At 39.2% G+C, this 15,013-nt stretch overlaps 1 protein-coding gene across 2 annotated transcripts; it reads right to left on the reverse strand.

The window, feature by feature from the left end:
• Positions 1–1,887: 1,887 nt before the first annotated feature.
• LOC143135140 (uncharacterized) lies at positions 1,888–12,816 on the reverse strand. 2 transcript variants are annotated; one of them, XM_076295867.1, is made up of 5 exons: positions 12,719–12,816; positions 12,186–12,536; positions 11,197–11,328; positions 10,999–11,060; positions 1,888–2,549 (listed from the first exon to the last, which is right to left on the reverse strand). In XM_076295867.1, exons 1-5 carry the CDS (start codon positions 12,744–12,746, stop codon positions 2,505–2,507), a joined length of 618 nt encoding a protein of 205 aa, XP_076151982.1. In that variant the 5' UTR covers positions 12,747–12,816; the 3' UTR covers positions 1,888–2,504. The 2 variants fall into 2 exon arrangements, with proteins under 2 accessions (XP_076151982.1, XP_076151983.1); XM_076295868.1 differs by lacking the exon at positions 1,888–2,549 and adding an exon at positions 10,466–10,831.
• Positions 12,817–15,013: the final 2,197 nt, after the last annotated feature.

Genomic DNA, 15,013 nt, shown 5'->3' on the forward strand with positions numbered 1-15,013 from the left:
TAGCGGTTTATTCATTTATTGTAGGCCTATTATTAAAGACTGTTTTTTATCTAAAGGTTCAACTTCATGCGTATGCACTAGACTAGGCATACTAAGTGCTCTCCCCAATCCCAGACTTTCACATTGCATGTTTGTTTGTAATGGATGCAAAACATTAGTAGTTAACAGACAAGCAATCTATCTGAATATCTGCAATCTAGCAATCTATCTGATCAATAACACCTATTTGAAGTAGGCCTAGGCCTATTATTCATGTCACATATTGTGTGTTAGTGTAGGCTACATAGCTTAACTGTAGGCTATGTTTAAACTGTATTTCGACTTTAAAGTCGACATGCCGAGATTAAAGTAGATGATATTTCAACTTTATTCTCGAAATGTCGAGTTTAATGTCGACATGGCGACTTTAAAGTCGACACGTCGAGATTAAAGTCGACATGACATTTCAACTTTAAAGTCGACATGTCGAGTTTAATCTCGCCATGGCAAAAATATGTTTTTTCTTCATGTGTGGCCCTACTGTAATACTCCGTCGTACTATTTTGATGTTCATTTTTCTATACATTCATATAACTGCTGTTGTTTGCTTGTGTTAAATAATTTACAGTTGTAGTTGAAATATGTATGTTCATGCACATCAGTAATAATAACAATGTGTACCAATGTGTTGTTTGGAAAATACTTTGTTCATATAATTTTAGCTTAAACTCCAGTACAACCATATGTTTGTAGTTCTTAGAAAACACTCAAAATACTTATTCTATGCTGACCAGCAGATTGTAATGCAAATTCTATCAATTGAACACTTACACAGATACACACGGATGAAATTATTCAAATGTAGTTATTCCAGAAGTTGCCTGAGCTTTCTCTCTAAATTCATAACTGCCATTACAGTACATCCCTTAAAGGGACACCAGGGAAGCCTGATGCTTTTTCTCTACGAAACTCCCCCTCGCTCGGTCTGAATCTCTTTTCCTTTTCTTTGCATCTTCCGTCAGGGGTTTTCGCTGCTTCTTCGCCGGCTTGCCATTATACACACGTTTGCAACAATCTCTAGCGTTTCGTTAGCCTGCCTCTGTGCTGTAAACTGATCCTGCTTCGGTCGGCGGGTAGGATACACCGAACTTGCAAGTGGGATATTCTTCCTACAGGCAGTAGGGGCGGGCGAGAGAGCCTTCATTCAATGAATAAACCGCTAATGACGTTTACCTTTGACCATCGCATTTATCGCCTGGTGTCCCTTTAAATCTTATTTATCACATTAGCAATGCCTGATGGAAATGAACAAAGAGAAATCTGTGTGATCACAAGGCACTAATTGCTGCACATACTTTTTGGTGTTATTTATTAACTAATTTGTATGATTTATTTATTGACTTATTTATTAGGCCTATATATATATACTCATCACATGCTGCTATATGTCAGTCACTGTAACTGTTAGTGTGTGCAGCTGAAAGTCCAATCAACAGGCTCTTCCCCCAAAATAATAACACACCTAGTAAGAGCATTCTTATATTTTAAGACCCAGCTTTTAAAGCATGGCTTTCTGGTTTTACAGCCACACTAGCTGTTTATAAATAGATCCCCATCTATGCAAACTGAACTACAGAGGTGTCAAGTCAAGTTGGTGGGTTTCCTGTCAATGTTCACATTCACTGAAGGCTTTATCTTAGATGTCCACATTAGATACATATAAGACCATGTTCTCACTGTCATGAGAAACCACAGATGTTTCCATCACTGCTGTCAGGGTTTGGTCATGCATTTGGATGAAAACACAACATAGGGCAACCACTCATGTTTCCATATACCATTGCATTTTGATAGTAATTATTAAGGCAGTGAAATAAAAAACAAAACAAAAGAACTTCATTGTGGACTCATAGTTTATTGATAAAGGCAGACTAACAGAGTGACCCTCAGTGGGGTGAAAAGCATTTTGGCGACACCCATAGGTGTTGGGTGTAATGACATGTCATGGTAAAACCTTTAGAATGTGTGTGTAATTTACATCCGCACACATGTTGCTTTTGGATTTCAGAATTGTGGCACGAACGTAACGCTTTCTACAGTTTGTGAGCGAGTGGACAGGTGAAGTTGAGCGAGCGTGAGAGAGATCTCCAGAGCGAGCGGAGGGACAGTTTATGTGAGCGTGTAGAGTGAAACTGAATGAAAGGGGGTTGTTGTTGCACATACATATTGAACTTAGCAAACATGCAAAGACATTTGTGGAGCACAGAATAGATAAACAAAGTAAAGTTAATTTTTCCTCAAAATATAATTTGTGTGCTTGCTCAAAACATTTTTCTATGCTCAAATTGTTCTACTGTTCGCTCATAAAAGAGGCACAAATGTAACTCCATAAATTGTAGGCATTACAATTTGGTTAATTTGATAAACTGCTTTCATATAGAAGTTTTAATCCAACAATAAATTTCACACACACACACACATTTTGTTTAGGAGTGTAAAGGAGATCCTGTAGATTCCAGCAAGGCTTATACGTCTGAATAAGTAAACAAGACTTCAGTGCTGTCTTCAACCTGTCAGAACACAGATTGATATGCATGGGTAGCAAGTATACAGTGTGGAAATGGGGCTAGTCACATTTGGTTAATAGTGAAAGTCAATGCTCTGATTCTGACTGATGTTATACAGTATATACTGCTAAAAAAAATTAAGGGAACACTTAATCATACACTGGATTGGTACTCTGACACTGTTTGGTTCTGAGTGTTTTATTTTGCAAGAACTGTCAGACATTCTGTGAATGTAGTTTGAGAATTGAAAAAAGGGTGGAAGGTTTCAAAAAATGTGTTTTAACAATTGTGGAAAACTGTAAGTGTTCCCTTAAATTTTTTGAGCAGTATATATATTTCCCATTGAAATTAGTAAAATAGCACCAATCAATGCTCCAAATAGCTATGTATCTGAAGGAACGTGTCATATCTCCACAAAATAAGCCACAAAGATACTAAATACAGTTTCATAATCAGGATCAGTGTAATGGTAGCCAGCTTTTACATAGCCTACATAGCCTTGCAGTATGTACATTGTGTAACACCCCTCCTAACGCTTTAAGAGTCATGCTAGTGAGAGAGCTAGCAGCTGTGTTATTTGGCTCAACCAGTGTTGCCAGATTGGGCGGGTGCCCGCACAATTGGGCTTCTTTTGACTTTGTCGGGCGGGGGAAAATAAGCTTTAGGCGGGCAAATAACAATTTTAGTTGAATGGATCTCTATGACAAAATCGTTCTTGGGGCGTTTTTTTGCTAATGAGGGCGGGTTTTTGAGCATGATTGGGCGGAAATCACTCAACCCAATCTGGCAACACTGGGCTCGACTCCCCATCGGAGGTGTTGCTGTTTTCAGGTTTGAGTTTGGGTGAGTGCAGAAGTGAACCGCACGGTTCAAGGTTACATAAGCCCCCGGGGTAATCCATACATGTCTGTGTCCCTCACAATAGATAAAACTAGATGTACCGCATAGCGGTACAAAATATGACCGCCGCTCAGTCCTGTACATCCGTTCCGCGAAAATAAATCAATTTGTCTCCATATTTTTTTGTCTTCAATTTGTCTCCATATTTTACTCCATCCCCCACTCTTGAAACTTTTGTGTATGCTTGTTTGGCATGCCTGAGTGTGTGTGCGGCTGCACAGAGAGTAGCCTACTGGTGCTGAAAAGGTGAATAGATTGTACAATAGCCAAAGAAGATGTAGCATTGTTATAAAACCTATAACATCTGTAAACAATCACAAGTAGGGCAGTTTATCACAGTTCATCCATTGCAACTGGATTGATGAAAGGTCACTTACACCTGTAGGCTTCATTGTATTTGGGAAAAGCAAAAGGTATCAGCATAATGTTATTTATTTATTTATTTATTTATAAACAAAAACATCTCTGTCAGTTCCATGCCGTTTTCAACAGCTATCAAAACACAAAGGTCATTTTTGGATGGATGGATTTTTTGTGAATGTTTCTTCTTCTACATAAGATTTTAGGGTAACACTTTATTTTAATGTGTCACTGTTACAGTGTACCTACCTAATTAGGTACAGTGGTACAACCTGTGTAACAACATGTACTATCAGGTACTATCATTGTACTTGCATAATGTATTTGTGGGTACCTACATATAGTTGTTACATTGTAATACTGAGTGCTTTTACAAAACTTTGCCAATTTGCCTAAATTTTCATCAGAGGCAAAGAGCTGACCTGAGACCTGCTGGATGGGGTAAATCAGGTCATGATAGATTTGATATACAAAGCATGCTTAGCTCCAGTCAAGGCCTCATTGTCTTCAGTGTACATGTAACAGCTGTGCTGCTACAACCTTGTTACTCTTTGATACAGTGGAATAAACTGGAACAGGTCTTGTCTTGGAACAGGTCTACTAATTCACATGTACTGTGTGGTGTAACAGCAGACATGTTTCAACACATCAATTACAGGATGCATAACATCATTGACAGGATGTATATATGTAGATGTAAGTACTTAACTGGTACACTTTATTTTAATGGGTTTATTCCACTGTATCAAAAGAGTAATACATGTGTACCAACACAGTTGATACATGTACTACAGTATGTAAGGTAATGGCAGACATGTTCCAAGACACCAATGACACAACATACATGTAATATGTAATTGTAAGTACTTAACTGGTACACTTCATTTTAATGGGTTTATGCCACTGTATCAAAGAGCAATAAGTGTGTACCAACACAGTTGATATATGTACTATGTAGTGAATTAGTAGACCTGTTCCAAGACATCGAAGACATAACATAAATGTCATATGTACATGTAAGTAATTAACTGGTACACTTAATAGGTTTATTCCACTGTATCAAAGAGTAACAAGGTTGTAGCAGCACAGCTGTTACATGTACACTGACGTGTTCCCAGGACACCGACCGTATGGACCACAGAGCGGTAGCACAAAACCAATACGTCTAACAAGGCGAAAACGCAGAAAGGCTAGATTCAGCGCTAGCTATCAAGGTAATCTCTATGATCTAGAAAATATGATTAGACAAATCAGGAAAGAAACTGACCAGGAATTGAATCGTAATGTTAAACCAATTACTTTGCAACCTACTCTTGAATTAAGATCACCTGAAAGCGTGGAAGTGAATGAATGTGTTGAAGCAGATGTTGAACAATGTGCAGGATTACTAAACCAGATCACCCTGACCTCAGAAATACTTGATGATTATTGAATGTGAATAAAAGAATGGATGATGAACCATAACCAATGACCTCATAATAAATAATAAAGTGGGATGAATGAAATGTATTATTACAAGTATTTTAGTAGCATGACCTTATAAAGTCTAGGAAATTATGCATGAAAAGAATTGTATGTCTCAAAACTGTGAAATGAGTAAAGTGCCTTAAACTGTTCAAATGAATGTATTCAGATTGCATTGTGTGAAGGGTTAATGCCATAAATGTATGTAACCTGTGAGAATGTAATCGATCTCTCTTGATGACTAAAAGTGTATGTTGCTAAATGTAATGTGTCACATGGTTATAATTGCCATTGAATGTAAACTGTTTGTGTAACCTCTGGAAACTATCTGTAAACCTGAATGTGATGTATCATCTCCGAAATGTAACCCGGAGAAGGATGTGAATGCGTGTCATTTTAAATTGTTGGTTAAGATCAGTGACTTCTAGAATGTATTAGCTATTGTGAGAATATTCCCAGCCATATTCCCAGCTAACGTGAGAATATTCCCAGCCCTCGTGGGAACTTCTAGAAGTTTCTAAACTGTCGTGGGAAAATAGGATTGATTTGTCTCAGGAATGTGTGGGGGAGGTCAAGTCTACCTAGTATAAATAAGGGCTGAACTAGACAATCGGGGCTGCTTCTTCTTTTTTCTTCTACTGCTACGTGCTGTTTGCTGTTACGCTTGATTGTCAGGATTCGTTGTCCGTACTTCGTTGAGAAACCGAGTGTTGGAACTTTGTGCCAGGCTGAAGCCGCGGATCGGAACTCCGCACCACCTGTTGCTGGGATCGCACTGTTGCTCCGACAGTAAAGAGACTGCCGAACGACTATCAGCGGATTTTTCCCTTTTTTTGAGGACTTACTCTTTTTTCATATATACCTTTTTCTCCATTTGTGGATTTACTATTGTATTCTCTTCATCATCTGTGGATTACTATTTTTATTGTACTCTCTTTTGTGGATTTACTCTTTTTAAATTTTCTACAACTTTGTAACCTGTAAGTGGATATTACGCCGCATTTTGTTAACATCACCAAAGTGCTGAAAAGTAAAGAACTCATTTAACCTTGGCATCTCATTCTTCAAGCAGTATTTTTTGTCTTTTCTTGGTTTTTTCTACGAATTCCAGCAGGAGGGTAAGATAACTGGTTTCTTCTGTGGTTATTCATCTGTTCTTTCTTGACTTGGGTTAGTTGGACTTAGGTGCTGCTGGACGGTAACTAAATCTCCATCCTTATAAAACCTGAGCAAGAAGTAGCCTATAACCTGTGTCTCTAGATAAACTCTAGGGTCAAACATCTTCGCACGTTAGCCAACTGTTCGAGACCTAGGCGTAGTTGCTCCTTATTTCATAAACATCTTAATAAATCCACCACAGAAGGCTGATCAACTTCCAAGGGGGATATTTAAAAATAGGAGCTTTAGTTTATATGCGCCATAGAGGGAAGTCGTGCGACTGCACTCGACAGTAGGTCCCTGCCATCTGCAATAACCTCTAGGGAGGTATAGTAGGTTTTAACCGCTTAGGCCTTGGGTTACGTCTGAGAAACGGCTGACGTTGACTAGGTTCTGGGGGTTACCTGCAGGGGGCAACACAACACTGAAGACAATGAGGCCTTGACTGGAGCTAAGAATGCTTTGTATATCAAATCTATCATGACCTGATTTACCCCATCCAGCAGGTCTCAGGTCAGCTCTTTGCCTCTGATGAAAATTTAGGCAAATTGGCAAAGTTTTGTAAAAGCACTCAGTATTACAATGTAACAACTATATGTAGGTACCCACAAATACATTATGCAAGTACAATGATAGTACCTGATAGTACATGTTGTTACACAGGTTGTACCACTGTACCTAATTAGGTAGGTACACTGTAACAGTGACACATTAAAATAAAGTGTTACCGATTTTAGTCATCTTTAGTTCATGTAATACTTCATTGTCAATGCACAAATTAAGTAACAGTAGTCTGAAACGTTATTGTTAATGCACAAATTAAGTAACAGTAGGCTAGTCTGAAACGAAATGCTGTTTTACATCTAGTGGTGCAAATAACTGACATGTCCAAATGGGCCTTGATGAAATGCGTCGCTAGACTGTTCTACACATTTTAACGGGCCAAAGTTGAAGAGCTGTTGTCCGTTATTGTTCGTGCAAATATAGGCTGATTCATGTTCCCTTGCATTGTGTAACTGAGGTCCATGGCTAGTCTGGCTTTCACCAGACCAACCTCAATCTTTTAAGAAATCAAAAAATAAATAGCGGGCAGATCAGGCTGGGTTCACCAAGCCTAGTCCATAGGCACCCGATATTGTTCACGCTCTGGCTATTCTAAATGCAAAAATGCATCAGGGAGTTATGACAAAACTGTAACTAACAAACTAGATCCTAATAGAAAGCTGTTAGCTTCCCTAAGCTACAGGTAGGCTTATAAGGTAGGCCTATTAACAACATAAATTGTCAATAGGCTATGCTGGCGACACAAATAAAATCTCCTTTGGAACCCAATGACTTACGCCTTACAGTATCAAGCGGACTTAAACTGCCATATCGTGGAGAAAAGTTGTAATAAAATTCACGTAGCTCCATGAGTCAAGGAAAGCGCGAATGAAGTAGCCACTTCTAAATGGGACCCACTACACAGTAGCTTAAGGTGTGTTGCTAAAGCAGCCATAATGAAATGAAGTTGTCATTGTTTGGATGCTTCACACACACGTGCTTTTTAATTTCACAGACTACAAGTACCAAGCTGGAATCAAAGCACATCGATTCCCCTCTCACACCCTGCACGCATTTAAAACAAAATAAACAGGCGTCTCAGTCTCACGCATGTATAGGCAAAACTGTATCAGACCGGTGTAACGTTGGTAAATCTTCCATTGCACAGAATGATTTTTGTAGCACGTGCAACAAATAACAGTCGAAAGATACAATTATAGTGCTGCTATCAATTTGCTTGGTATAACCGCATTTATAGTTTTCTACAAATGCAATCAATCAAATTGGCCTCCATCACTCAACCAACGCTAACGGTAACATTACCTATAGGTCCTTATTGATATTATAAGATTAACGTACCTGCAGTAAAAACCAAGCATGTCCGATAAACATCCTCAGATTTATTTCGGCTTCAAGAAGAAATGGGAATTACATTTCATGTGAACATCATCCTATCCTTATTAGACGTTCTCTGCTGTAAACTATAGTCCTTGTAGGAAGCGTCCATTGTTATTCCAACCCACGTTTAACTTCCAACAAAATTACGTAATTTGGTGCAGTTCTGAACATCTTAACTGAAGATAGGGGTGATTAAAGCAGAATAATATCGCATTTTCATTTTTTACCGGGGGGGTGCAAATCACAAATGAGTGATTATGGGCCAGATTGATGTGGGCCCTTGAGACCAACATACCATAAAAGATTCTTCATCCTCGGTGCCACGGTTCAGGTAGTTATTTAGGAAAAACTGTTCGGTTCGGGGGGCCCAGCACGGGGGGGAAGTGGACCCCGGGGACGAAACGAAATTTTTCCGTAAAAGTCTAGTGGGGCTACATACCCACCAAATTTCATGTGTCCCGGTGGTTCGGTGTCCCGGGTATCGTTGACCAAAAATTCAGGAAGTAGATGACGGAAAAAAAAAAAAAAAAAAACTTTGACAATCCCTATATGACCGCTTCGCTAGCTTCGCTAGCGGCGGTCATAATAATGTTCTAATTAATGACTAGACTTAGCAACTAGACCAGTGGTTCTTAAACTTTTTGTCCGGCGACCCCACAAAAAAGTATGGCGAGGTCTGGCGACCCCACTTTCCCCAAACCCATTCTAAGTCCTTACTCAATTACCCCCCTCAAACGTTAACAACTAAATCAAGCAAAAACTAGAAAGCATTTGTTTTATTTACTCCATATGAACAAGAACCGAGAAAACCAAACAATCACGATTAAACAAGTGTAGGCTGCCGCCATATCAGATCAGAGCGTTATGCGTAGCGTGCGCACACACAAGCACGCACACACACATACTCATGCAGCATTAGGCCTACAACGTTACATTAATTATATTTATGGCGATAACAATAACAATATTTTTTTATTTCCCTTTTCTGGTTTACTATCTTTAACATTTTCAATGGGAAGGGTGGGCATGCTTCCGTGAACATAGCAAGTTAATTCTAGGAGGAATGCTGCATACGGCGACACGGAGATTTTCCTCCACGGTGCTGAGCCGACATCTGTATTTTGAGATGTCGTTTCATTTTGACAGGTTTTAAGCTCTCATTCGCCAGAACATCGCCGCAAATCACACATTGTGGGTGGTCGAGGTTATCTTTAACTTGGCAGGTGAATGCATATTTCAGAAATTCTTTCTGATAAAGCCGACGCGCCGTTTGTTCTTTTTTATTCTCACCAGCCTGTAGACTTGTCCCATCTGAAGATCACGGAGGAGTAGACGCACTGGTAGATGGCACTTCCGAGCTTTTGTTAAATTTTTTAAGCAGCCACCTGTCCATTTTGGCTAGTAGGCTACCTATGTCTTTTGTTTTGTTTTACTTAAAATAGCGGGAACAAGTTGAGTTTGCATAGTGGGAGCAGATAGTTACATTGTTTCTATCAGCGGACCAGTAGCCCATAAAAATTCTCTCTCTTCTCTTAACTGCGTGTAAATAAGAAAAAGGCAGAAAAGGCCAATATTATTTTCCTTTGTTTCACCTAATAATAATTTCAGACTGAATACAGAAAATAATTGGCGACCCCACGTAAGTTTTTGGCGACCCCATTTGGGGTCGCGACCCCTAGTTTAAGAATCACTGAACTAGACAATCAGAAAAAAGTTCAAAAATACAAATGTTTAGTATTTTTCATCCTCAAATTGATATGTAATTTCTAAACCTACCTACCCTAACAGAACTTCCTGTTGCTGTTTTACAAAGCGATAAGACCTGTTCAGAGTGTGACAGAGGTGTCGTTTACCCTAATGAGAGTTTATGTGCCATCAAAAAAGATTTTGGAAATGTAATTGTAAGTTGTTGTTGTTTTTTAGGGCCTTTAGGGTAAAAGTATGTTCCCAAGTGTTGTTAATTCCACACAGCCAGAACTATCTTGAGTGGACTCATTGTAGAACTATTTTCAATGGCCAGATTGTTTAGCTTGGTTAAGCTAAGCCTGTTATTCCATAACACCACATACTCATAATTATTCCTTAACCTTAATTTATTCTCACATAAATGAACATTCCCTATTATGTCTGTATGAATATTTTTAACGAGTAATGTGTAGCCTACTGCATGGCTATGTTACACTTGTGGTATGAAGTTAGCAAGCTAATGAAGCTAACATCGAATGTTAGCTACCAGACAAATTTGTCGTCAACGGGGAATTGAAGGTGAATTATGTTGATACATAATACATCGTACATTGTACAGTTAAGTCAGTGTAATTCCTTGAAACCATTGTGTTCAGAAACAAACTGATGTCCATCTTAATTTAAAACAAATGTGTTAAATGTGTAACTGCTAGCAATTTCTCCCACTGACTCAATGGTTTGCTGTTAGCATGTCTTCCCCCTCATGGGGTGGTAACCTACAAGACAAATAGATCTATCAGCTGAACTGTCTCATGACTAAACATCAACGACAAAAGGTAAGTCTTTTACTATCACACTTAACTGACACTGTCTGTCTTTAAACACTAGTATTCACCAAATTAACACAAGTGCATCATACTGTATAAATACTCAAACAGCAAACCTGTTCTCTTTGGTGCCTGAAGTCCAAAATCTTGACATGACACTTAGATTGTGATTCTGATCCTGATTGGAAAATGCAACAATCATACAATTACATGACAAATAATATGTTTACGAAAATGTAAATACCGTGTAAGACAGAATGGCATGATATAGTATTGTGCATGTTATGTATAAAAGAGAGCAGCAGTGATTGTACCAGTTTTGCAGCAGATGGAAGCTGTGAGGGCAGACAATCCAGAGCACACAACACACATGCTGACCATCAACACCCAGCACTGCCCTTGGTCAGGGAGAGAACTGGAGGGCTGAGGATGTGAGGATTGAGGACCTGAGGATATTTTTGCAATACAATATAAATAGCCAAATAGTTGTTTTATATGGTTCCAACTCGATATTCTACCACTTTGTGCTCGATAAAGTCACTTAAAGGAACACGCCACCCAATGTCAGTAGTAATATATGTTCTTACCTTAACTTTCATGTTTTTGATTACTTCTACGTCTGGCTACGTCTGAGCCCGCTAGCATAGCAACATGCTAACACAGTCACGCTGCGCAACAGAGTGTTTCAGTGCACGTACCGACACGGGAGAGATATGACTCAACTCGTGAAAGTTAAGGTAAGAACATATATTACTACTGACATTGGGTGGCGTGTTCCTTTAAGCAAACGTCATGGGCCGTTAACTAATTAACTGTATTAACATAGGCCTTACTTGGCCTCCGCCCTTGTGGCTATGGCCGAACAACACCCATGGGAATATCCATTATCAATCCCACTCTCACTCATGCTATATTGCTGAAGTAAACCTCAGGTAATGTTATACATTTACTGAGAAGTGAAATTTCACAATAAAAATACTGAGTGGGGAAATTATTTTACAGTTGCTTACTTAAGACACTCTGTTCTTATTTGGCCTAAGTATAGACCATGTCAATCTGTCCCTACAGTTTTTAATGTAATGTAATGTTCAAAACCAACGCTTATACTTTGAAATTAAAATGAATCAGACTTTAGCGTAATGTTCTAAAAAATGTCCCCAAGTTACAATTAGCTCAATGTTGTTTTATGCACCACCAGAAATGCCTTAGAAACACAGCTGCTTGTTTATGCAGTTGAAAGGTTTTTTTTATTTATTTATTTTAACCTTTTCATGATACATAAAAAACTGAGAGGGGGTCTTACCTGCATAGATCAATTTAGTGTGAGCACGTCCAAATTTAAGAACAAGGAGGTTCGTCGCTTCCTCTTCTATGTTTCCATTACAGTACACACACGCATCAGACTCAGTGATGTTTGTGATCAGTAAATTAAAGCAGTCTTTGTCTTTACTCTTGATAAAGCTAAGCCTGTGTTTATCCTTTACAAAATCTTGAGTAATAACCTGAGATGGCTGACCAGAACACAACTTAATCCACACTGCACGAGATCCAGGAGTCATGGTTGTAGAACAGGCCAGGGTTATGTTTTCTCCTGGTTCCACAGTCCTCTTCAGTTCTTCTCCTGTAAGCTGTTTAATAATGCAGCTTAGCAGACCTGAGGAGGAAGTTGAACTATGAAAATGGGGACTCATATGGCACATGACATAAAAGTGTCAGTATGTTAAATATTACCAGTACTGTATGTATCAGCATGCCAAAGACTATTGTGAAAACAAAGTTATGTTAAAATACACTAACAAGATTTAATATGGCAAGGTGAAAGAAGAGTTTACTCACAAAGGAACATGGCAGCAGTGATGTCCATCCTCACCCCCTCTGACAATGCGCTCTCAGAACAGACTGTGAGTGCTCATCAGAATTACACGTTTAAGTATCCTTCCAGCCCTGCCTCCAATAGGCGTTTGGATTGGTTTTGAAATGTCAGATGTTTCTAATGCTGTCTTACCACACACAATACACATATATGTCAAGGAGGTATGATAGAGGGCTATTCTATCAGAAATATACATTTTCACTTTAAAAAATAAAAATAGAAAATGGGAATAAATATTCCTATTCTTGAAACTGAACACTGAATCATATGAAGAACATTTTAAACCACGAGGAACACCTATTGTTCCATCTCAGGATGTTTTTATTCTTGAATAAAATAGATTCTTGGATGCATTTTTTTTTAAATAACTACAGTAAGAAGGCAATTTTTCAGGCCGTGTCACAGGTTTGTCAGGCCCCGTCACATTGGGCAGTATAGCAGGACTGTGACGGGGTCTTTGAACATGCTACAATCAAAACTGTTTGCATGTAAGCAGGGATTTTAGTAACTTTTTAAACATGTTTTAGATATACAACAAACCCATTATAGGGCAGAGGGTCTGCACTCACCTTACTGTTTTTGTTTTGAATGTGCATATCACCTCATCATTCCAGATTTCATCCATAAAACTGTATCTCTTGTGCATAAAGTTTGTGGATAGGCATACAAGCATATTGATGGCTTCTACTTTACATGACTGAATGGGCTGAATATATTTACAGAGTGCAGCGCGTCTGTCACTTAAATTGACAGATTTCCCACCCACATACAGTACAATGTGATTGAGCATGCATATACAGAACATTAAGAGACCATTAGGAACATGATATCAGTGAAAAACAATTGTTCCAAATATAGTCACACCGCTTTATTTGGTATTTCCACGTGTCACACTCACCTGCACGTAGTCAGAAGCAAAATGGCAATCTCACTTCATAAAAGAACCTAACTTGCAACGTTCGGATAACAAGTCACCTGCTTTTGCCACTACACCATTAACCACTGTACTGTCCACTGAGTCACTAGATAAACAACCACCTCGTAATTTTTGGTTGGGCGGTTGTGATTTTTGGTTAGGCACTCCAGACACCAACTGGAACAATCAAGGAACAACACAAGTACGACTGCCCAGGGGCAGTAGTTCAAACCACAAATCACAAACTTTTTGCGATGGAGAGTTCGAACTACTCTTTCTAGAAAAACCAAATCCAACAACGACGGAGCGAACTACTAAAGGTTGTGACGGTGGTTAGCCAACTACACTTTCTAAAAACGCACCCCTGGTTAACACCAGACCGCTTCTCAAATCTCAACAGAGATTGAGTGTGGGTCTGGAAAGACTTCATTGACTTACAACTTCCAAGGACGTAACAATCAGTGAAATTAAACTTAATTATTGGTGTGTTGTGCTCTCACCACATCATCTCAGAAGCACAGAAAACTTTCTTATAAACAAAGGTTTTAAATGCAGTTGTCAATTCCAAAGAAAATACACAACCATTTCTGTTTTACCTTGTTGTCATCAGCACAGCCATTGGTTGTGTTGAATGCACTGTCATCATATAAAACCTAAACCTGCATAGTATACCTTTAATAACTGCCATTAAATCCCTGACATCTTATTTATCATTTTAGCACTGCCAGATGGAAACCATACGTCACACGCCGCGGCGCTCGCAAAATTACTGGAGTCGCAAAGCTTCGGTAGGCAGACGTAATGGAGCCGGGTCTTTTCACTACTAACCATCCGAAAGCTACATCCAGTCCATGGGCTTCAGCCACCTGGTTCACCAGCGTTTTCAGGTCACTGCACAGAGCAAGGGTAGGCTAGGCTACAACTATCGATTATGCTATAGCCTGCTCACCCCAGCATACTTCAAGGCTCTAACATCAGGCTGCTCCAAGCTCGCGTTTTCACGTCGCAAGATTATCCAGGTAACTTGAAATGCTCTAAATTCTAACATGGCTCGGCACGCCAAGCGTCTGAAGTTTGTAGGCTATCCACTATCCAGCGGAGGCCTATCTTCCGAAGATCACTCAATCCGTAATCCGTGTTGGCATCGGAAACGAACAGGTCTTGTTAATTCCCTTCCTATAGTTGTCCAGTGACTTCTCATAAACTGATACTAGCGTTGTTGGATATTCAAGCTACTTATAACGAACTGATAAGCCTCAACCTTAAGTGTCCAGTATTTCGCTGGCTTGTTCTGCAGTCTGTTTAAACAATGGCGCTGCGTCGCAGACGTCAGCAATTATTA

This window comes from Alosa pseudoharengus, unplaced genomic scaffold (assembly GCF_046254945.1).
Source record: "Alosa pseudoharengus isolate Yale_2024_CS ecotype anadromous, Long Island Sound unplaced genomic scaffold, YU_APseudo_1.1 YU_APseudo_1.1_scf_2, whole genome shotgun sequence".
Classification (NCBI taxonomy): domain Eukaryota; kingdom Metazoa; phylum Chordata; class Actinopteri; order Clupeiformes; family Clupeidae; genus Alosa; species Alosa pseudoharengus.

Bases quoted from the DNA above. Each gene is read 5' to 3' on its own strand.
- LOC143135140 (XM_076295867.1), bottom strand. From the start codon at position 12,746: ATGGACATCACTGCTGCCATGTTCCTTT. The intron at 11,061-11,196 runs GTACAATCACTG...TTTTCCAATCAG, and splicing joins TTCCATCTGCTGCAAAACTG to GATCAGAATCACAATCTAAG. The intron at 2,550-10,998 runs GTTTGCTGTTTG...GTGTTCTGACAG, and splicing joins TCAGGCACCAAAGAGAACAG to GTTGAAGACAGCACTGAAGT.